Genomic DNA, 24065 nt, shown 5'->3' on the forward strand with positions numbered 1-24065 from the left:
TGAGATGGGGCGACCAAATCTTCACGCTCTATTCAATATGTTGGCGTATCGTGGATTGATGTAGAGGTAATATGATCTTTTTTTCTTATTATCTGCCCCTTTCCTAATGATTTCCAATATTTGATTTGATTTTTTAAATTGCAACTGCACATTGAGCAGATGTTTTCAAAGAACTATTCACAATGACTCCAAGATCTCTTTATTGATGGGTTCAGCTAATTTAGACCCCATAATTTTATATGTGTAGTTGGGATTATATTTTGCCAAGTGCATTACTTTGCATTTATCAACATTGAATTTCTTCTGCCATTTTGTTGCCCACTCACCCAGTTTTGTGAGATCCCTTTGTAATTCTTCGGAGTCTGCTTTGGACTTAACTATCTTGAGTAATTTTGTATTATCTGCAAATTTTACCACATCACTGAGTACCCCTTTTTTCAGAACATATATGAATATGTGGAATAGGACTGGTCCCAGAACAGACCCATGAGGGACACCACTATTTACCTCTCTCCATTCTCACCTTTTATTTCTATCCTTTGTTTCCTGTTTTTTAACTGAAGTGCCTGGCAGTGCTTTCAGGATCATCTAATGATCCTTAATTTACTTAATCCCTTGCCTCTGTTTATAAACAAACTCCCTGCCACAAAGGCTGTGCTGCTCCCAGCTTCTGAACTCATCACATATCACACTCGTCTAGGGCTAGGATGAGTAGTCCTCCCCTAAGAAACTCGGGGGGGGGGGGTTGAGCCCTTTCATGCCCCCCCAAATGGCGTCCCTGTTTCTTAGACCAATCTCCTTTCCCCTTCCAACAGCAGAACTGATGGGGGAGGCAACTCAGCTTCAGGGGGAACAGTGGGCTGGATTTTCCAGTCCAGTGTGCTACCATGCACTATTCAAGTGGGGCAGAGTGGTTGTATTCTGTCCGGAGGTGTCCAGTTGAGAATTCTCTTTGCATGTGGGAATTCTCTACTGGTATCAGACTGGCGGGAGCAGCATACCTGCCTTCTGTACTAGTTGCCCTCCTACCTCTGGTGTAGGGAAAAGGAGGTGGCCCTGTGGGGGCTGGGAGAGGGTATGCTGGAGTAGAACTCTGCTACACCCATCCTTCACCAGCATACGTGAGAGCATCTCCTTAGGTAGTGCAGAATAAGGGAGCTGCAACTGGCTCCCTGATGGCTCCTACCCTCACTCCTGTACTAAGTGGAGCTCTGGCCCAGGGGACCCAGAAAGGGTAAGGCTGGTCCCAGTGAAATGTTACAGTTATAAATACATTGATAGATATGTATAAACAAGTATTATAGTGTTGACCAGGGATCCCAGAAATACATCTTTAGTTTTATATTGTGGCTAGGGAAACTAAATTTCAGCATTTCATTTTAATTGCGGAAAAACGTGGATTTTTATGTTTTTTTATCGGAGGATTTTGGTTTTTTTATCACAGAAGACTAGGATCCCTGGTGACAACATGCATGGTTCAACAGTAAGGTGTGGCTTGGGCTAGCTGTTAATCATTGGTTGCTATTTCACTGTTCAGTTTACCAACTCTACAATATGGTGCCTGTCCAGTTTTTTACGTTTTTTTTTTCTTTTTTTCCCCATTTTGAGATTCTGGCCTAAACGCTGGTACTAATTCTTCTTTTTTCTGTTTGACCAAGGATAAATTTGAACTGGATTCCAAGAAAGAAATTCAGCACAGCTGTTGAGAAATATAGTATTGTTAAATGTGATATTACAGCTGTAACTGAAAAAGATTGCAGCCCAATTCTGTGTTATATGTCCTTCCATAAAAATATTCTTTTAACCCCATAAAATTTCTGTTTATGTTGCTAGACCATCTCCTAGAGTAAAATTGCAATCACGTCACTTTTTAAATTAACAAATAATGTTAAGACCACATTGTGTTGGAAAAAAACTAAGCACCTTTATTCTTGGATGCTTGCAACCTCTGCTGAAATTCTCTTCAATTACTCAGCTCAATGCAACTTTGACCTACTAAACTTGTTTATTGTGTTATTGCAACATACAAGGAAATGGAGAGCAACAAGAATCAGGTTCTTAAAATTACTATTTAAACACCAAAGCTAATGGAACTCTGCCAGTTTATAACATCCCCATACTTTTAGGGAAAAATTCCGGACTTGCCTGGCTTATAGGTCACAGCAGGAATCAGCCTTTAGTCAGGATTTTGACCCTAACATCTTGCATGTAACCTCGGGCACTGCTTTTGGTGTGACTTTACAATACTCATGCCCACCTGGTTTCATCATAGAATAACACAAGCATGTAGGGACAAAATCAGAAACCTGAGGCACCAAATGAGTTACATCTAGCAAGGGACATAAAAGAGAATAAGAAGAGGTTCTATAAATACATTAGGATCAAGAGAAAGATGAGAGAAAGCATAGGTTCTCTACTTAGTGGAGGAAGAAGAACTAATAACAAACATCAAGAAGGGTGCGGTGTTGAATGCCTATTTTGCTTCAGTATCACTAAGGAGGTTAATTATGGCTAGATGCATAACAATTAATATAACAACCAGGGGGAAGAGACGCAAGCCAAAATAGGGAAAGTCCAGGTTAAAGAGTATTTAGATAATTTAGATATATTCAAGTTGGCACGGCCTGATGAAATTCACCCTAGGATACATAAGGAACTAACTGAGGCAATCTTAGAACTGTGAGCAATTATTTTTGAGAACTCAGAGAATGGGTGAAGTCCCAGAGGACTAGCGAAGGGCACACTATCTTTAAAAAGGGGAACAAAGAGGACCCAGGGAATTATAGACTAGTCTACCTAATGTCAATATCTGGACAGATACTGGATCAAATTATTAAACAATCAATTTGCAAGCACCTAGAGGATTATAGGCTTAGAAGGAATAGCCAGCATGGATTTATCAAGAACAAATCATCCCAAACCAACCTAATTTTCTTCTTTGACAGGGTTACAAGCCTACTGGATAGCGAGGAAAGCTGTAGATATAAAATATCTTGATTTTTAGTAAGGCTTTTGACACAGGTCCACATGACATTTTCATAAGCAAACTGGGGAAGTTTGGTCTAGATGAAATTACTATAAAGTCGGTATACAACTGATTGAAAGAGCCCGGGCCGGCTCTGGCTTTTTTGCCGCCCTAGGCATTCACTGGCTAGGCAGTAATACTACAGTAAAGGATCAGGGTTATAGTGGATCGTAAATTAAATTTGAGTCAACAATGTGATGCAGTTGTAAAAAAGGTGAGTGTCATTCTGTGGTGTATTGTCAGGAGTGTCATATCTAAGACACAGGAGGTAATTGTCCTGCTTTACTTGGCACTGGTAAGGCCTCAGCTGGAGTATTATGTCCAGTTTTGAGCGCCCCACTTTTAGAACGATATGGACAAATTGGAGAGAGTCCAGAGGAAATCAAACAAAAATGATAAAAGGTTTAGAAAACCTGATTTATAAGGGAAAGTTAAAAAAACTGGGTATCTTTAGTCTTGGGAAAAGAAGACTGAGGAGGGACCTCATAACAGTCTTCTAATATGTTAAGGGCTGTTATAAAGAGGATGGTGATCAATTTTTCTCCATATCCACTGAAGGTAGGACAGGAAGTAATCAGTAATATGCAGCAAGGGAAATTTAGGTTAGATCTTAGGAAAAAATTTCAAACTATATGGATAATTAAGCAGTGGAATAGGCTTCCAAAGGAGGTTGTGGAATCCCCATCATTGGAGGTTTTTAAAAACAGATTAGACAGATACTTGTCAGGGATGGTCTAGGTTTATTTAGTCCTGCCTTAATGCAAGGGGCTGGACTAGATGACCTCTCAATGTCCCTTCCAATTGTACATTTCTAGGATTCTGTCTGTGCTTCTGATTGCTAACCCTAGGCAAAGCTAGGTAAAAACCAGTTTACAGTTCCTGATATTGCTCTGCAAGTAGACTATGCGACACACAATGTTGCTTTTCAGCAGTAGAGTTGCTAGCAGAGACCCAGAAATGTAAGGAAACCTAGTGATAGTATATATGTAATAATATGTGATGCCAGTAGGAGTTCCAAGTGCAGATTGAGTGGAGTTTACAAGATCCTTTATTTTCAGATATAGTTGACTCTTTTTGAATTTGTGGATAACATGCCAACAAAGGAAGAGCTTTCTATCCAGGGGCAAATCTAGCCTCCTCCTTTGTGGCCATAGAGGGCCACAGTGGCATTCTGTTGTGCAAAAAATGGGGGCTGGAGAATGGGGAGCCGTGGAGCAGGTGTACGTCTCCTGTGTGGTACAGAGCCCTGCTGTGAGCAAGCATTCTCATTTACAGGGGGCAGAAAGGCATGGGTGAACTGGGGGAGGGGTGAAAGAGATCTGTCACTGCACAGATCCTTGCATATTTCCTGGGTATGGGGGATGCAAGTGTCCTATATAGGTTTATTCAGCCACTGGTCTTAAATGGCCTTTGTAGAGTGATTGTACTCCTCCACCCCTGCAGAGCTCCCCAGCACCTGGCCTGGCTACTCATGTTGGGCACTGGGGTCTAGAATTTTGCCCAATTGAATAAAGATGGTTCATTAAGCAAAATGGATGCAGTTTCCTTTTGAAAAATGAAAGCTGAGCTACAGCTGTAAATGTTAGCTTACTGTTTATTTTATGAGCTGTTTCTGTTCCTGCAGCTCGTGATGTGGTTGCAAAATTGGTTGAGGACAAAATCACAGATCAGAATGATTTCCAGTGGATTTCTCAGTTGAGATATTACTGGGAAAAAGGAGATGTAATGGTGCGAATGATTACGACAGAAGCCAAATATGGCTATGAGTACCTTGGCAATTCTCTACGTCTGGTTATAACTCCACTGACTGATCGATGCTATAGGTAAAATTCATACTCTCTATGACTGTAGCATTCACTTTCCAGCTGACTTGTATTTAATACATATTGTAACAGTTGCTAATGAAAAGAGCCTCAGTTATTAATTTTCTTTCCTCCTCTCCCTGGTTTTTTATGTTCCGCTGTAGTGCCACAGTGTGGACATTTTCTGTAGTGTTGGAAGGGGTTTTTCCATCAATGTAGTTAAGCCACCTCTCTGAGAGGCCAGAGCTAGGGCGATGGAAGAATTCCTCCATCGACCTAGCCATATCTACACCAGGTGTTAGGTCAACCTAACTACGGAGCTCAGGGCATGTAATCTTTCACAGCCCTGAGTGACATAGCTAGATCCCTCTAATTTTTAAGTGTAGATCAGCTCTTAGATGTATTTATGCCCAGACATGGTAGAATATTTACAATGTGCAGATTCCTAGGCCTCTACTGTAATTTCTTCTTCTGCATCCAAGAATGTGCTTCTAAAAAAAAAAACTTAGCAGCTCCATTTAATGGAATTGTGGAAGACTCTGTGTAGTTGAATTAATTTCTTTGAAATAAAATATATATGTAGGGTGTATCTGGCTTTTAAATAAATGAGGCAATTATGGAGCCATTCACAGATGTCTGACTGCAGTTAGCTTCTAATTCCTCTACTTGCTTGCAAGAGGCTGAAATGGAAATACTCCAGGGGGATTTGGTATTTCGCTTCTAGCTTGCCCAGGAGCCAGAAGCCATCTCAGCAGTTAATTTTAGGTCTGTAGGTTAAAGAGCTTTCCCTAGAATTCCTCTGGACAAATTTATAGTCCACAAGGCTCGACCAGTGAGGAGGTAAGAGAGGAGGTAAAATTCGCTTCATGTGCTATGGAGTTATGAATTCACAGTCACCTTTGTGTTATAATCAAGTTCTTCCATTATCGATAGCTACAAATGCTTCCTCTTCAGCTGTGAATTGGATACAGCAATGGAGAAAGGAACAGCAGTGGGTAGGTGAATGGACATTAAGATAGTGCTGACACCAGCCAGATAGGTGACTGTACCCAACCGTGCGAGAAATGTGGGCAAAGCCAAGGAGCAATGGCTAAGATGTTTGTACATCTATGCAAGGAGCCTGAGTAACAACATGGAGGAACTAGTAGTGCAGGAAGTGAAATTAGATATTATAGGGATAACAGAAACATGGTGGAATAGTAGTCATCCCTGGAGTAGAAGTATAGAAGGGTATGTGCTGTTCAGGAAAGACAGAAATAAAGGCAAAGGTGGTGGCGTAGCATTGTATATTAATGATTAATTAGACTGTAAAGAAATTAGAAGTGATGGAATCCATAAGAGAGAGTCTGTTTGGGCCAAAATCACTTTGGGGAAGAAAGCTATTAGAGGTTCTCCTGATACGGTGCTTGGGTTATACTACAGACCACCAGAATCTGATTTGGATATGGATAGAGACCTCTTTCATGTTTTTAATGAAATAAATACTACTGGGAATTGTGTGATTAAGAGAGACTTTAATTTCCCAGATATAGATTGGAGAACAAGTGCTACTAATAATAGTGGGGCCTAGATTTTCCTATATGTGATAGCTGACAGATTTCTTCACCAATTAGTTGGTGAACCAACAAGAGGTGATGCCAATTTAGATTTGTTATTGGTGAGTAGTGGGGATCTCATAGAAGAACTAGTTGTAAAGGACAACTTTGGTTCGAGTGATGATGAGTTAATTCATTTTAAACTAAATGGAAGGATTAACAAAAATAGATCTGCCACAAGGGTCCTTGATTTCAAAAGAGCTAACTTTAAAAAATTAAGAGAATTAGTTAGGGAAGTGGACTGGATTGAAGAACTCCAGGATCTGAATGTGGAGGGAGCTTGGAATTACTTTTAAGACAAAGTTGCAGAAGCTAGCTGAAGCCTGCATCCCAAGCAAGGGGGGAAAATTGTAGGGAAGGTTTGTAGACCAAATTGGATGAGCAAGCATCTCAAACGGGTGATTAAGAGAAAGCTGAAAGCCTACAAGGAATGGAAGATGGGAGGGAACAGCAAGGAAAGCTACCCCTTGGAGGTCAGAAAGTGCAGGGATAAAGTAAGAACTGCCGAAAGCCAAGCAGAATTGGACCTTGCAAAGGGAATTAAAACCAATCGTAAAAAGTTTGATAGCCATATAAAAAAGAAGAAAACAATGAAAGAAGAAGTGGGACCACTAAACACTGAGGATGGGGTGGAGATTAAAGATAATCTAGGCATTGCCGAACACCTAAACAAATACTTTACCTCAGTTTTTAATGAGGCTATTGAAGAGCTTAGTGGTAGAGGATATGAAGGTTGAAATTACCTCATCTGAAGTGGAAGGCAAACTCAAACAGTTTAATGAGACTAAATCAGGATGCCCAGATAATCTCCATCCAAGAGTATTAATGGAACACATGAAAATGCAAGCCCAATAGCAAGGATTTTTAATGAATCTGTAAACTTGGGGATTGCTAAATTAGTTCCTATTTATTTTAGTTCCTATTGCTAATATAGTTCCTATTTTTAAGAAAGGGGGGGGAAAGTGATCCAGGAAAGTACAGGCCTGTTAGTTTCACCTCAGTTGTTTGCAAGGTCTTGGGGAAAAAATTGAAAGAGAAAGTAGTTAAGGACATAGAGGTGAATGGTAATTGGGATAAAATACAACATGGTTTTACAAAAGGTAGATCGTGCTAGACCAACCTGATCTCCTTCTTTGAGAAGCTAACTGATTTTTTAGACAAAGGAAATGTAGAAGATCTAATCTACCTGGATTTCAGTAAGGCATTTGATACAGTTCCACATGGGAAATTATTATTTAAATTGGAGAAGATGGGGATTAAGATGAGACTTGAAAGGTGGGTAAGGGATTGGTTAAAGGGGAGACTACAGTGGTTCATACTGAAAGGTGAACTGTCAGGCTGGAGGGGAGTTACTAATGGAGTTCCTCAGGGATTTAACATTTTCATTCATGACCTTGGCACAAAAAGTGAGAATGTGCTAATAAAATTTGCAGATGACATAAAGTTGTGAGGTATTGTCAATATGGAGGAGGACATGAATATCATACAAGAAGATCCGGAGGACCTTGAAAACTGAAGTAATAGAAATGGGATGAAATTTAATAGTGCAAAGTGCAAGGGACTAACAACAAGAATTTTTGCTATAAAATGGGGACTTATCAGTTGGAAGAGATAGAGGAGGAGAAAGACCTGCGTATATTGGTTGATCACAGGATGACTATGAGCCATCAGTGTCGTGCGGCTGTGAAAAAGGCTAATGCAGTCCTAGGATGCATCAGGCGAGGTATTTCCAGTAGAGACGGAAGTATTAGTACCATTATACAAGGCACTGGTGAAACCTCATCTGGCATACTGTGTGCAATTCTGATCTCCCATGTTTAAGAAAGATGAATTCAAACTGGAACAGATGCAGAGAAGGGCTACTAGGATGATCCGAGGAATGGAAAACTTACCTTATGAGAGGAGACTCAAAGAGCTTGGCTTGTCTAGCCTAACCCAACAAAGGCTAAGAGGAGATATGATTGCTCTCTATAAATACATCAGAAGGATTAACACTAGGGAGGAGAGGAGTTATTTAAGTTAAGTGCCAATGTGGACACAAGAACAAATGGTTATAAACTGGCCATCAACTAGTTTAGGCTTGAAATTAGGTGAATGTTTCTAACCACCAGAAAGTTCTGGAACAGCCTCCCCAGGGGAGTGGTGGGGGCAAAAAACCTAACTAGCTTCAAGACTGAGCTTGATAAGTTGATGACATGATGGGACTGCCTACGATGGCATGTGGCCCATCTGTGACTGCCAGTAGCAAATATCCCCAACTGTTGGAGATGGGACACTAGATGGGGAGGGCTCTGAATTACTACAGAAAATTCTTTCCCAGGTATCTGCCTGGTGGGTCTTGCCCACATGCTCAGGGTCTAATTGATCACCATATTTGGGGTCGGGAAGGAATTTTCCCCTGAATCAGATTGGCTGAAACCCTGGTGGTTTTTCACCTTCCTCTGCAGCATGGGGCATGGGTCACGGGTCCCTTGCAGGTTTAAACTAGTGAAAATGGTGAATTCTCTGTAACTTGAAGTCTTTAAACCATGATTTCAGGACTTCAGTAACTCAGCCAGAGGTTAGGAGTCTATTTCAGGTGGGGGCGGGTGAGGTTGAGTGTCCTGTAATGTGCAGGAGGTCAGACTAGATGATCATGATGGTCCCTTCTGACCTTAAAGTCTATGGGTCTTGCGGCGGAGCAGAATAGAACCATGTGGCTGATGTAGTAGCTATAAACATGGCTGCATGTGTCACTCATAGGCCCTGCTGACATGAGGGAAATTACCCACTCCTGACTCGGTATATCTGGACTGGTGCCGAACACTATTTAATTGCAAGTATAGAGCAGGACAAACCATGCTTAACAACATTTAAAAAAAAAAACAGTTCACAACACATTGTTTTCCTAGTGGAGAGAAGACTTCAGGGGGCCTTCATGGACTCAGAACTTCTAAGATAAGGTGCTTGATGGACCTACTCTTTAAGGGGCAGCAACATATTAGTATGAACACTGCCAAGCTATTCCCCATAGAAGGAAGATAGGTGATTCTCAGGTTTTTAGGAACAATCTCCATCCTCTTTAAGCACTTCCTAGATTAATTTTCTTTATCAAGGTTCCCATCAAGCCAACTCCAGTTTTCTTGCTGCTGCAGTTGACATTGTGGCTCTGAATGGATACAGTTCCAGCCTACCCATCAAAAGGTTTAGCATCTACTAACTGTTCTGCCTTGGGCTTATGCTTACAACTGTCCTGACTTGTTCATGACACTTGAGTCCCCCACATGAGGACATAGGCGCTGAATGCATGCGCTCAGGTACAAGCACATATAGTAAACCAAGGTCAGACAATGAAGTAAATGATATTGCACCTACTTTCACCATGTCTGGATTTGGGCCTTTATTTTGGATGTTTGAAATGGCTTCCAACTCCAGGAGTCCATGCTGAGGATATGCCAGTTTGATGGGTGGAGATGGCCAACCAATTAAAAAATGAATTCCTGATAACAACGCAGGGCCAGATCCCTTAGCAAGTGTAAATCGTTGCTGTGCCTATGGGTCTGTGCTAACTTACAGCTGCTGATGACCTGGCCTATGATTCATATGTTATTTCTTTTTCATTATGTAGAACATTAATGGGGGCTTTGAAACTAAATCTTGGTGGTGCTCCAGAAGGACCTGCGGGGACTGGCAAAACCGAAACAACAAAAGATCTAGCAAAAGCACTGGCTAAGCAGGTACCAAAATTAATGAAATGTTGCAGTGCATTGTTGCAACACATTGTTTTATGTTTGGAGATGCAGGTCTTCTCTGGAGTTCTTTCTCACGAAAGTGTTGGTGCCCTTCACCTATTATCCATTCATGGAGATTGCTAATGGAAAGCTCATAATTAGGACAAAATCCTGGCAAAAAGCACACAGCCTGAGTGAACAGGCTGTGTGCACTCCATGAAATGTTTCCAATAGGTATGGGGATGAATAATGGAATCCTCAGCTCCAATCTGCAGTAGCCAGTATGTACCTAAACTGCAGCTGCTCCTTCAGGGTACCGGAGCAATTAATAGGCCTGGCCCACTGCTGACTGCCATGCTGCATTCTGGCCCACCAAAATCCCCTTTCCATGTTCCTGTGTATAGGAAGCTTTCACAGAGCTTGGTTAATGACTCAGTGTGGGGGCAGGTTCTCTTTGTATGGGTCTCAACTGTGTAGTAGAAACATGATATTTCAGTTGTGTTTGGACACTTACACATCCAGAAGAAGGAAGTAGGATTTGCCTTTTAGGAAGTATTCCTTTACCAGAGATTTTCTTTTTTGACAAGCAGCTTAGGAAAATGCTGAAATGTGATCTTTAATTTAAGTTAATGTACATTTTCAACTAAGCCAAGTGATAAACGAGTATTGTTTTGAATTTTTCAGGCTTGCAAAATCTTTGAGAAGTCTCCACACATCCAATGTACAGTAGTGTGTTATGTCACATAAAACTAATCTTAATCCTTGTAGTGAGTAAATACTCGACAGGTACTTCACTACCAACATGTTAATATCATGACTAGATCCATTAACTAGATATTTAGATATATATAGTCTTCTAATTTACCAGTTACCATGGCAATAATAATCCCCTTCTGTTTATAGATGCCAGCATTTTTGTAATAAATTTTAACACTGAATGCTGTTGTGTTTTTTTTTTTTTAATATAGTGTGTTGTCTTTAATTGCTCCGATGGTCTTGATTACAAAGCCATGGGTAAATTCTTTAAGGGACTGGCACAATCTGGAGCTTGGGCTTGCTTTGATGAGTTCAACAGAATTGAGGTAACTTTTTAACCAAAGTATTTAAAACAACAACAATGTAATTAAAAAAATGCAAAGAATAGCTTTAAAAGTAGACATGAATATGTAGTACCATTAATTTCCTACTTTTAGCACAGCTTGTAACCTAGGCCCAGGTTTTCATAATTACATGCATACACGGCTGCCATAGTGCATGCACACATTTTGACAGGGACAGTGTGGTCTGGGTAGATAGAGCATTGGAACTCTGGAGTGGGTTCAAACCCTGGCTCTGCCACTAGCCTGTTGGGTGACCTTGGGCAAGTCACTTTGCCTCTCTGTGTCTCAGTTTCCGCATCTGTAAAATGGGGATAATTATACTCACCTCCCTGTAAAGCACTTTTACATCTACTGATACTGGATAAGACTAGGTATTATTAGCTGTGAACATCTGGGTCCTACATTTTTAGTTTTAAGAGCTATTGACACATAGTCTCTCTGTACCTTCTCTTCTTCCAATCCATGGGATTTTTAAATGCACTCACCATTGGCCTAACTCTCCTCCTGTGACTTTCACCACTGACTTCACTGGAAGCAAAATTAGGCCAATGCTAAATACTTTTGAAAATCCCATCCATAATCTGTCTGTTCTGTATATTATAGTATTTTGTGTATTCTTTATAGTCTATTCTATCACATTCATTGTTCCACTACATTAGATTTTGTTAGCCTGTACCCCAGTGAAGTTGAAAGCCAGCATTTTAATTTTCTAAAATTCTTTTATTCTGGTACTTCAAGGCAATTTCCATCTCTAGGACTTCAACATAAACCCATTAAGATATATTTTTTTTAAAAACCCCTCTTTAGGCCAGAAATGCTGCTTTTATGTTGGTTCCATGTATGGGATGTTTTCTAATCTGTTTCTTTATTATTAGGTTGAAGTGTTGTCTGTAGTTGCACAACAGATACTCAGTATACAGCAGGCTACTGTGCGAAATCTGAAAACATTCCTCTTTGAAGGCACAGAGATCTCTCTTAATCCAACCTGCGCTGTCTTCATCACTATGAATCCTGGGTATGCTGGACGGGCAGAACTTCCTGATAATCTAAAGGTAATTCTGGAGTTCTGATTTCTAGTAGGAATGAAACACAATTTACAGTTTTGATTCCAATGTAGTACGGATAGTGCAAAAGCAACTGTGTAATATAAGGGCATAATTCCATTTAGGTGTTCTCATTCTGGTTCATTAGTGGTTAAGCTTTAATAATGTGTTTAGTGGTGCACAAAATGAATAGACAATAGGCCTGAATCTGATCTCATTTACACCAGTTTTACACTAGTCAACACTATTGACGTCCATTGAGTTACTCCTGAATTACACTGGTGTAAGTGAGCCTGGAATCAGGCCCTGTCCTCTGAATCCCTATTTTTGTGAGTGGTCTGGTGGTAGTCAATGGGAGTACTGATATGAGTAAGGAATGCTCACATTAATCCGCATTTGCAGGATCAGGCTCTAGAGACTCACTATTATACTCACTAGTATGTTATTCTTGGGCAAACCAGGGGCGTTGTTGCTGTTTTGACAGTTTCTGTCTGCTCCAGTGACAATCCCCATTGTGTGTAAAGAGAATCTCTCTGAAACTGCTAGAATATATCAAAATGGAAAAAACATATTCAGTTCATCCAGTGTACAGGTACGCCCACATGGAATCCCATTGACTTCAATAAATAACATTGTTTAAGATCCTTAATCATTAAAATAATATGGGCCTTATTCTATGCTGATTTACTATTCCAGTAATCCTGTTGAAATCAATAGAATTGCACAGGGTGTAGGTCGGTGCAGAATTTGGTCTCACATCTATACACTTACACAACAAATCAATGCATTTGTGTTTAAATTGAAGGTAATTTCCTTTTGCTTTTATCAGCCAAGACCAGAGTTTAGGGGTCTGTGCTTCTCTTGTAATATGTGATGGCACTGTCACAGTTTCAGGGTAACCACACCTTTAACCGTCCATGGTCCACTTCAGGAATGCCTCTGAGGTTTAAGGCCTCTGGCCTTCACCTCTCTGTGGGTAGGGACCTGTGTGCTACTCCCTTCTCCCTTTGAGGTTGTAGCTCCCTAGAATTCACTGTGATATCCCCAGCAAGCTAGTCTGTCTAAAGGCCAGCGCCTATGCTTTGCTTTCTCTCCAAGAGCTATGAACAGTGTATGCCAGCAGTAACACGTCACCATGCAGCTCTTTCTCAGCAGAGTGCATTATTCAGGATAAAGTGCATATAGAGGAAACATATAAAAAACAATAAAAGTTCTACATGCTTGCTAAACACTCCAAACATCATCCACCAGTCCTATAGGGCCCTGCTAAGCCAAAAGCCTTCCAACACTACAGCAAGTGTTGGGGGCCCCCTAAGATCAATGGTCCTGTCTGTTTGCTGAATCAAAAGAAAGGCCCTGAGTCTCTTTAAACTCAGCCTTTTATATCCCAAGTTCTTTCTCAGTTCCTTGCCTCTCCTCCGGGACCGCTTAAACCAGGGACTATAGTAATCACCCCCTAGTAATTTTCCCTCCTTGGAGTTGCACACGGTCCCCTGCCCACAATGATAGATAAAACATTAATAAACGCAATACAATATAATCCCCAAAGATACTGCATGTTGTTGCAATATGTGTCACAGACATGGGCGGTGGGTGAACCCCCACTTTGGGGAGGCTAGCTCACCGACCCTTCCCCTTCTGCCCAAGGCCCTGCCCCTCCTGCACGCCGGAGCCCCAAGCCCCTCCCCCCCCCGGTAACAGGAGAAGCCCTGTGGGGCTCCCCCGTGACCTGAGGAGCCCCGACCAGCCCGTCCCAGCCACACCGGGCCGAGCTGCCAGCCCCCCTGCCCCTTATGGGCCCACCAGCGAAGTCGCCGCCCCCTACCCTGGCCAGCGCTGGTCCAAGCCACTGGCTCCCCCCAGGTGCCAGGCCAGCCCCAGCACCAGGCCGAGCCACCATAAACCCAACGGCCCCCCCCAGCTGAGCTGCTGGCCCTCCAACCCCTGAAGGCCCTCTCCTGGCCGAGCCACTGGCCTCCACCGCCAGTGCTGGGCCAGCCCCCTGAGCTCCAGACCCTCCCGTCCCTGAAGGCTCAGCCGCCAGCCCCAGTGCCTGGCCAAGCCTCCTCACTCCCCCACCCGCTGCTGGCTCTCTGCATCCCTCCTCACTCCCCCATCCCCGAGGAGGAGGGACACGACAAGCAGCAGGGACCTTTGGAGTGGGGATGGAGTAGAGGAGACATGGCAGGCAGGCAGCAGGAGCAGACAGTGGGGGCCTCGGGGAAGGGACGGGGCCACCGCAGCCCAGGTGTCTGGTGGCGGGTCAGCGGCAGCGCCAGGGAAGGCTAAGCCTTCCCTGGGCTATTATACCCACGGCCTATGGTCACAGGCATCTCACTAAAGCTTATGACCAAATAAACGTGTTAGTCTCTAAGGTGCCATAAAGACTCCTCGTTGTTTTTGCTGATACAGACTAAGGCCTGGTCTACACTACGAGTTTAGGTCGAATTTAGCAGCGTTAAATTGAATTAAGCCTGGACACGTCCACACGACGAAGCCCTTTTTTTCGACTTAAAGGGCCCTTTAAACCGGTTTCTTTACTCCACCTCCGACGAGGGGATTAGCGCTGAAATCGGCCTTTCCGGGTCGGATTTGGGGTAGTGTGGACGGAATTCAACGGTATTGGCCTCCGGGAGCTATCCCAGAGTGCTTCATTGTGACTGCTCTGGACAGCACTCTCAACTCACATGCACTGACCAGGTAGACAGGAAAATCTCCGCGAACTTTTGAATTTCATTTCCTGTTTGCCCAGCGTGGAGAGCACAGGTGACCACACAGAGCTCATCAGCACAGGTAACCATGATGGAGTCCCAAGATCGCAAAAGAGCTCCAGCATGGACCAAACGGGAGGTACGGGATCTGCTCGCCATATGGGGAGATGAATCAGTGCTAGCTGAACTCTGTAGCAGTAAACGAAATGGCAAAATATTAGAAAAAGTCGCAAAGGCCATGAAGGACAGAGGCCATAACAGGGACGCACAGCAGTGCCGCGTGAAAATTAAGGAGCTAAGGCAAGCCTATCACAAAGCCAGAGAGGCAAACAGAAGGTCCGGGGCAGAGCTGCAGGCACGCCGCTTCTACGCGGAGCTGCATGCCATGCTAGGGGGTGCAGCCACCACTACCCCAACCCTGTGCTTTGACTCCATCAATGGAGAATCACGCAACAGGGAAGCGGGTTCGGGGTACGAGGACGATGATGATGAAGACAATGAAGATAGCTCACAGCAAGAAAGCGGAGAAACCGATTTCCCCAACAGCCAGGATATGTTTATCACTCTGGACCTGGAACCAGTAACCCCCGAACTCACCCAAGGCGTGCTCCCAGACCCTGAGGGTGCACAAGGGACCTCTGGTGAGTGTACCTTTGTAAATATTACACATTATTTAAAAGCAGGCGTGTTTAATGATTAATTTGCCCTGGCAATCGCAGCCAGTACAGCTACTGGAAAAGTCTGTTAACGTGTATGGGGATGGAGCGGAAATCCTCCAGGGACATCTCCAGAAAGCTCTCCTTCATGTACTCCCAAAGCCTTTGCAAAAGGTTTCTGGGGAGGGCTGCCTTATCCCGTCCGCCATGGTAGGACACTTTACCACGCCAGGCCAGTAGCACGTAGTCTGGAATCATTGCATAACAAAGCATGGCAGCGTATGGTCCCGGTGTTTGCTGGCATGCAGACAACATCCATTCCTTATCTCTCTTTGTTATCCTCAGGAGAGTGATATCATTCACGGTCACCTGGTTGAAATGGGGTGATTTTATTAAGGGGACATTCAGAGGTGCCCGTTCCTGCTCGGCTGAACAGAAATATTCCCCGCTGTTAGCCACGCAGTGTGGGGGAGGGGTGAAGTGATCATCCCAGAGAATTGGGTGTGTGGGGGGGAGGGGCGTTAGTTGGGTTTGTGCTGCATGTTAACCCGGAAACCGCAGCCCCTCCTTTTACATTGCAAACCCATTTTAAATGGCCAACCCAACGGGTACTTGGTATGGGAAATGAGGGCGCTGCTGTTTGAAACCATTCCCACGTTATGAAGGTTAAAAAAGCCAAAAGACTGTGGCTTACCCTGGCTGCCTGCAAGCCGAATTCTGTTGCCTGGCACTGCGTGAGTGATCTCTCACACCAAACCGACAGGCCCTCAATATAAGAGGAAAAATGCGACCTTGTAACGAAAGCACATGTGCTGTGTAATGTGAACAGCAAAATTTAACGTGAAAGAGTGTACCCATTGTTCTCTAAAATGTGTCTTTTTTAACCACCTCTCCTTTCTCCTCCACCAGCTGCAAATGTTTCTCCTTCGCAGAGGCTAGTGAAGATTAGAATGAGAAAACGGCGGACTCGGGATGATATGTTCTCGGAGCTCCAGATGTCCTCCCACGCTGACAGAGCACAGCAGAATGCGTGGAGGCAGTCAATGTCAGAGTGCAGAAAAGCACAATATGAACGAGAGGAGAGGTGGCGGGCTGAATCGCGGGCTGAAGAGAGCAAGTGGTGGGCTGAAGAGGATAGGTGGCGTCAGCTTGCTGACAGAAGGCAAGAGTCGATGCTCCGGCTGCTGGAGCATCAAACTGATATGCTCCAGCGTATAGTTGAGCTGCAGGAAAGGCAGCAGGAGCAGAGACCGCCACTACAGCCCCTGTGTAACCAACAGCCCTCCTCCCCAAGTTCCATAGCCTCCTCACCCAGACGCCCAAGAACGCGGTGGGGGGGCCTCTGGCCACCCAGCCACTCCACCCCAGATGATTGCTAAAGCATCAGAAGGCTGGCCTTCAATAAGAGTTAAAGTTTTAAACTGCAGTGTGTCCTTGTCCTTCACTTCTCTCCCACCCCTCCTGGGCTACCTTGGCAGTTATCCCCCTAGTTGTGTGATGAATTAATAAAGAATGCATGAATATCAAGTAACAATGACTTTATTGCCTCTGCAAGTAGTGCTCGAAGGGGGGAGGAGAGGGTGGTTAGCTTACAGGGAAGTAGAGTGAGCCGGGGGGGGGGGTCATCAAGGAGAAACAAACAGAAGTTTCACACCATAGCTTGGCCAGTCACAAAACTGGTTTTCAAAGCTTCTCTGATGCGCACCGCGCCCTGCTGTACTCTTCTAACCGCCCTGGTCTCTGGCTGTGCGTAATCAGTGGCCAGGCGATTTGCCTCAACCTCCCACCCCGCCATAAATGTCTCCCCCTTACTCTCACAGATATTGTGGAGCGCACAGCAAGCAGCAATAACAATGGGGATATTGGTTTCGCTGAGGTCTATCCGAGTCAGTAAACTGCGCCAGCGCGCTTTTAAATGTCCAAATGCACATTCTACCACCATTCTGCACTTGCTCAGCCTATAGTTGAACAGGTCCTGACTACTGTCCAGGCTGCCTGTGTACGGCTTCATGAGCCATGGCATTAAGGGGTAGGCTGGGTCCCTAAGGATAACTATAGGCATTTCAATATCCCCAATGGTTATTTTCTGATCCGGGAAGAAAGTCCCTTCCTCCAGCTTTTGAAACAGAACAGAGTGCCTGAAGACGCGAGCATCATGTACCTTTCCCAGCCATCCCACGTTGATGTTAGTGAAACGTCCCTTGTGATCCATCAGGGCTTGCAGCAGCATTGAAAAGTACCCTTTTCGGTTTATGTACTCGGTGGCTTGGTGCTCCGGTGACAAGATAGGGATATGGGTTCCGTCTATCGCCCCACCACAGTTTGGGAATCCCATTGCAGCAAAGCCATCCACTCTGACCTGCACGTTTCCCAGGGTCACTACCCTTGATATCAGCAGGGCTTTGATTGCGTTGGCTACTTGGATCACAGCAGCCCCACAGTAGATTTGCCCACTCCAAATTGATTCCTGACTGACCGGTAGCTATCTGGCGTTGCAAGCTTCCACAGGGCTATCGCCACTCGCTTCTCAACTGTGAGGACTGCTCTCATCCTGGTATTCTGGCGCTTCAGGGCAGGGGAAGGCAAGTCACAAAGTTCCATGAAAGTGCCCTTACGCATGCGAAAGTTTCGCAGCCACTGGGAATCATCCCATACCTGCAACACGATGCGGTCCCACTAGTCTGTGCTTGTTTCCCAGGCCCAGAATCGGTGTTCCATGGCATGAACCTGCCCCAGTAACACCATGATTTGCACATTGCTGGGGCCCGTACTTTGGGAGAGGTCTATGTTCATGTCAATTTCTTCATCACTCTCGTCGCCGCGCTGCAATCGCCTCCTTGCCTGTTTTTGCTTTGGCATGTTCTGGCTCTGCATATACTCCAGGACAATGTGCGTGGTGTTCATAGTGCTCATAATTGCCGCGGTGATCTGAGCGGGCTCCATGCTCCCAGTGCTATGGCGTCTGGGCTGAAAAAAGGCGTGAAACTATTGTCTGACGGAGGGAGGGAGGGGCGAGTGACGACATGGCTTACAGGGAATTAAAATCAACAAAGGTGGCTGTGATTCAGGGAGAAACACAAACAACTGTCACACAGAATGGCCCCCCCAAAGATTGAACTCAAAACCCTGGGTTTAGCAGGCCATTGATTTCACGGAGGGAAGGGGAAGCAAATGAATACAGAACAAATCTGGTCCATCTATCTTTTACATCTTAGGCTGGCAGCTGACAGTGCAGCATGACTGATAGCCATCGGCATCTTCTGGGTGCTTGGCAGAAAATGGTGCATTACGACTGCTAGCCGTCATCGTGAAGACGGTGCAATAGGACTGCCGGCAGGACTGAGTCTCCAGGAGACAAAACATGTCTGCCCAGGCGCCTCTGACTGAACTCACTGAGGAGTATGACGATGATGGATACCAGTCGTAATACAGCATCTGTTGCCAAAAGGCAAGGAGCTGCTGCTGTATAGCAATGCAGTCCCATGTCTGCCAGCACCCAGATAGCTGATGACGGCTATCAGTCATACTGCACCATCTACTGCCAAAAGACAATTAGCTGCTGCTGTGTAGCAATGCAGTACCACGTCTGCTGGCACCCAGATGACATATGGTGATGCTGAGCTGAGCTGAGCTGAGCGGGCTCCATGCTTGCTGTGGTATGTTGTCTGCACAGGTAACCCAGGAAAAAAGGCGCGAAACGATTGTCTGCCATTGCTCTCACGGGGGGAGGGGGGGGCCTGATGACATCTACCCAGAATCCCCCGCGACACTGTTTTTGCCTCATCAGGCATTGGGATCTCAACCCAGAATTCCAATGGGCGGCGGAGACTGCGGGAACTGTGGGATAGCTACCCACAGTGCAACGCTCCGGAAGTTGACGCTAGCCTCGGTACTGTGGACGCGGTCCGCCGACTTAATGCACTTAGAGCATTTTATGTGGGGACACACACACAATCGACTGTATAAAAACGATTTCTATAAAACCGGCTTCTATAAATTCGACCTGATTTCGTAGTGTAGACATACCCTAACATGGCTACCACTCTGAAACCTAAAACCATAAACAGCACAAGAAATGTAGTTTCTTGGTCTGTTATGGGTGCAAATGATGGCAGCTGTTACAGGAGAAATGCAGAGCTTTTGACTTGGGTTTTGGGAATAAAAAAGTTGTGAAATTCATTTTACCTGTAGGTTATTTAATATTTGAAATATTTAGTTAAAACTAGAAAATCCACTGAGAGTCAGATTCCACCTGTCACAGATAAACTGCCTGCTTAAAACCTTCTATTGTGGAGTACAGTGACAATTCAGGTTGCAGTCTTCAGACTACCTGAGGGATTTGGATGCCCAATTCTCATTAAAATTAATTGTAATTAAAATCCCCTAAACAGCTTTGCAAATCTCAGCCTCAAAGTATAACAAATGTTCCTGTATCAGTAAGGAAAATAGTTGTAGGCACTGGACTGGGACCCAGGGGATCTGAGTTCAATTCCCAGCTTTGCCATAGATTCCCTGTGTGACCTTGGTCAAGTAATATAATCTCACGACCAGGGCCGGTGCAAGGATATTTTGCGCCCTAGGCGAAACTTCCACCTTGCGCCCCCCATTCCCCTCCACTCCCTCCGGAGCATCGCTTATTATAAACTTTCAAAAATGAATACAGTGGAGTCACATCTTACACGGGGGTTAGGTTCTAAGGTCAGCGCGTAAGAGGAAAATCGCGTATAGTGAAAATTACCATAAAGTACAGTACACACAGTATACACTGTATACACTGGAACAGGGGTCCTCAACCTACGGCACACATGCCAAAGGTGGCACGCGAGCCGATTTTTTTTTAATGGCAGGCTGTGGGTCCTGGCCACCGCTGAGCCTGTTGCCAGCCTGGGGTTCCGTTCATTCAGCCGGCAGCGGGCTGAGCGGGGCCAGCAGAGGGCTGAGCAGGGCCGGCAGCCAGGATCCCGGCTGCCAGCAACCGGTGGACGGAACCCCAGACTGCCGGCCCCGCTCAGCCCGCCTACGGTCTGGGGTTCCGTTAACCCATGCTGGCAAGAGGCTGAGCGGGGCCGGCAGCTGAGACCCCGACTGGCAAAGGGCCGTTAGCCGGAACCCCAGACAGACCTGCAGCGGGCTGAGCGGGGCGGCGGCTGGGACCTCAGCCCGCTGCCAGTCGGGGTCCCAGCTGCCGGCTCCGCTCAGCCTCCTGCCGGCCTGGGTGAATGGAACCCCAGGCCGGTGGATGGAACCCTGGGTGCACGGAACCCCAGATCATTCACCCAGGCCAGCAGGAGGCTGAGCAGAGCCGCCGGCTGGGACCCCGGCTGGCAGTGGGCTGAGTGGAGCCGCCGGCTGGTACCCTGGTTGGCAGTGGGCTGAGCGGGGCCGATGGCTGGGACCCCGGCTGGCAGGAGCCGGCGGATGGAACCCCAGACTGGCATTGGGCTGAGCCTGCTGCTGGTCTGTGGGGGGTTCCGTCCGCCGTCTCCTGCCAGCCGGGGTCCTGTCCGCCGGCCCACTAAGCCCACTGCTGGCCCCGCTCAGCCCGCTGCCGGCTGAGTGAATGGAACCCCAGGCCGGCAACGGGCTCAGCGGCGGCCGGGACCCACAGCCTGCCATTAAAAAAAAAAAATCGGCTCGCGTGCCACCTTTGGCACGTGTGCTGTAGGTTGCGGACCCCTGTTCTAGTGTATATAGTGTATACTGTGTGTACTGTACTTTATGGTAATTTTCACTATATGCGATTTTCCTCTTACGCACTGACCTTAGAACCTAACCCGCGCGTAAGATGTGACTCCACTGTTGTGTAAAAAAAAAAATTTGGGACACCGCTTTTTGGCGCCCCCAAATCTTGGTGCCCTAGGCGGCCGCCTAGTTCGCCTAGTGGTTATACTGGCCCTGCTCACAACACAGCTACAACTACACAGCATACAATCTCTCCTCCCTGTGTCAGTTTGCCCATATGTAAAATGGGGTAATAATACTTCCTTTGTCTTATCTATTTAGATCGTGAAATTTTCAGAGTAGTGAATGTCTCTTGCTGTGTCTGTATGGTGCCTAGCAAAATGGAGACCCGGTCTTGGTTGAATGAAGCCTCTTGGCAGTATCATAATGCAAATAATCAAGAATAACGATAATAATGGACTCCCCCTGACCTCAGTTTGATTCCCAAAGTCATATGCATGGAAGGCAAATGACAAAAGTCTGTGAATTTACAGAGGAACACTACACCTATAAAACTAATTCAAGTTATTGCTTTATTCTCTATTCTTGGGTCTACGTTTTTTTAGCTGTTAATTTTTTCTCCCATAGGCATTATTCCGAACAGTTGCCATGATGGTTCCAGATTATGCTTTGATTGGTGAAATTTCACTTTATTCAATGGGATTTCTTGATTCTAGAAGGTGAGTCATATTCAATTTTCCACTTACAGCTGGCTCTGAAATTCCTAAGGAGGCTAACCACTCTGTGTTTGGGGTGGAGGGTGGGGAGTATGTGTGTGTGTGGTGTTGTTTCTACTGATAATTTGGACTAAATTTTCCAAGTGTTGTGTAAATATTTATCCAGGCAACTATTCTGTTCAATTAAAATCACGTGATTAAATCCATATGCATTGCTTTGAAAATGAACACCTTAATGGGTATTTCCTGATAATCCATCTCAAAAGACCTGCATGATATTAATTGATTCAAGTTTGTAAAACAACAAAAGCACACAACAAACCTTTGATATGTACCTTGGCTACCATCGGTGAAATGTACCCCTAGGTGGAGGCCAGCACAAGGTTACACTTCACTTAAGGCTTACTTAAGCCTCCATAAGTAGTGTGTAAACCTTCTTCTGGAACTTGGCACAGAGGTGAATTGTCACTCTGTGTGAATGAAGTTTTATGTATTTTTGAGGCACATGAACAGGGGAAACAGCATTTCAGCTGTTAGTGTTTTACAAAACCCAAAACAATGGAGAAATCTGTCATTTAGATTTCTATACATTTTGGGGCATGTCCTCGGGTGTAAACTGACATCATTCCATTTACTTCAAAGATCTGGGCTTTAAATATGCAAATATTTGATATATTTGGCATTATATTTGCATTTCACACACCATATTTTAACATCCACAGTCTTGCCCAGAAAATTGTTGCCACATACCGTCTTTGCTCTGAGCAGTTATCATCTCAGCATCACTATGACTATGGAATGCGTGCTGTTAAATCTGTCCTGACAGCAGCAGGAAACTTAAAACTAAAGTACCCAGAAGAAGATGAAAGTGTATTGTTACTTCGAGCTTTGCTGGATGTTAACTTAGCCAAATTCTTGGCACAAGATGTTCCTCTCTTTCAGGTAAGATAACAGGTAGATGCATTCAAATACTAAGTTATAAGAACCTAGAAAGACAGAAAGACAGATAGATGGGACTGCCATGATAAACTAAGAAAACAGATCATTGCTTTAATTTAAAACAGTTTTGCCCAAATTCTTTCATCATTACTACTGAAGTCAGTGGGGTTGCACCAATCTAATTGTGGGCACAATTTGGCTCTTAGTATTGTTTTGAAAAATGAACTTATAGCAATGACAGGAGTTACTTTATGATATGTTGCATGCCATTGACATGATCTCTTGTAACTCCATTAACTCATGCCAGTGAAAACCATTCTTTGCTAATTTTGTATATAAGGATGTGTCTACATCAGGGATAGGCAACCTATGGTACGTGTGCCGAAGGCGGCACGCAAGCTGATTTTCAGTGGCACTCACACTGCCCGGGTCATGGCCACCGGTCCGGGGGGGCTCTGTCTTTTAATTTAATTTTAAATGAAGCTTCTTAAACATTTTAAAAACCTTATTTACTTTACATACAACAATAGTTTTGTTATATATTAGGACTTATAGAAAGAGACCTTCTAAAAACGTTAAGATGTATTACTGGCACGCAAAACCTTAAATTAGATGAATAAATGAAGACTCGGCACACCACTTCTGAAAGGTTGCCGACCCCTGGTCTAGACTATGGAGACCATATTGGCATTGCTAAGTTTCTGTAGCTATGTCAGCATAACCTTGTAGTGTAGACGCAGTCTACACCAATGGAAGGGTTTTTTTCACCACTGTAGGAACACCACCTTCCTTAGGTACAGTAGCTATGTCGACGGAAGCATTCTTCCATCGATATAGTTGCATCTATGCTGGGGGTTAAGTCAACGTGGCTGTGGCACTCGGGGGTGTGGATTTTTCACACCACTGACCAATGTAGCTACATTGACGTAACTTTTAAGTGTAGGCCAGGCCTTAGCTTTGTATTGTGAAGGAGGTGGGGAAAGTTAAATTGCAAGTGTCATAACTATAAAGGGAAGGGTAACAACCCTCCTGTGTACAATACTATAAAATCCCTCCTGGCCAGAGACACCAAAATCCTTTTACCTG

At 44.8% G+C, this 24065-nt stretch overlaps 1 protein-coding gene across 1 annotated transcript in view; it reads left to right on the top strand.

The window, feature by feature from the left end:
- DNAH3 (dynein axonemal heavy chain 3) overlaps positions 1-24065 on the top strand; it is a 117505-nt gene that overhangs the window by 47620 nt on the left and 45820 nt on the right. Inside the window, exons 28-33 of the mRNA XM_026650674.1 lie at positions 4650-4848; positions 10030-10138; positions 11101-11214; positions 12108-12284; positions 21952-22043; positions 22763-22982. Coding sequence (XP_026506459.1) covers positions 4650-4848; positions 10030-10138; positions 11101-11214; positions 12108-12284; positions 21952-22043; positions 22763-22982 — 911 coding nt within the window. The remainder of the gene's footprint in view (positions 1-4649; positions 4849-10029; positions 10139-11100; positions 11215-12107; positions 12285-21951; positions 22044-22762; positions 22983-24065) is intronic.

The sequence above is a fragment of the Terrapene carolina genome, unplaced genomic scaffold, assembly GCF_002925995.2.
Source record: "Terrapene carolina triunguis isolate 2854851 unplaced genomic scaffold, T_m_triunguis-2.0 Scaffold93, whole genome shotgun sequence".
In the NCBI taxonomy this organism is placed as follows: domain Eukaryota; kingdom Metazoa; phylum Chordata; order Testudines; family Emydidae; genus Terrapene; species Terrapene triunguis.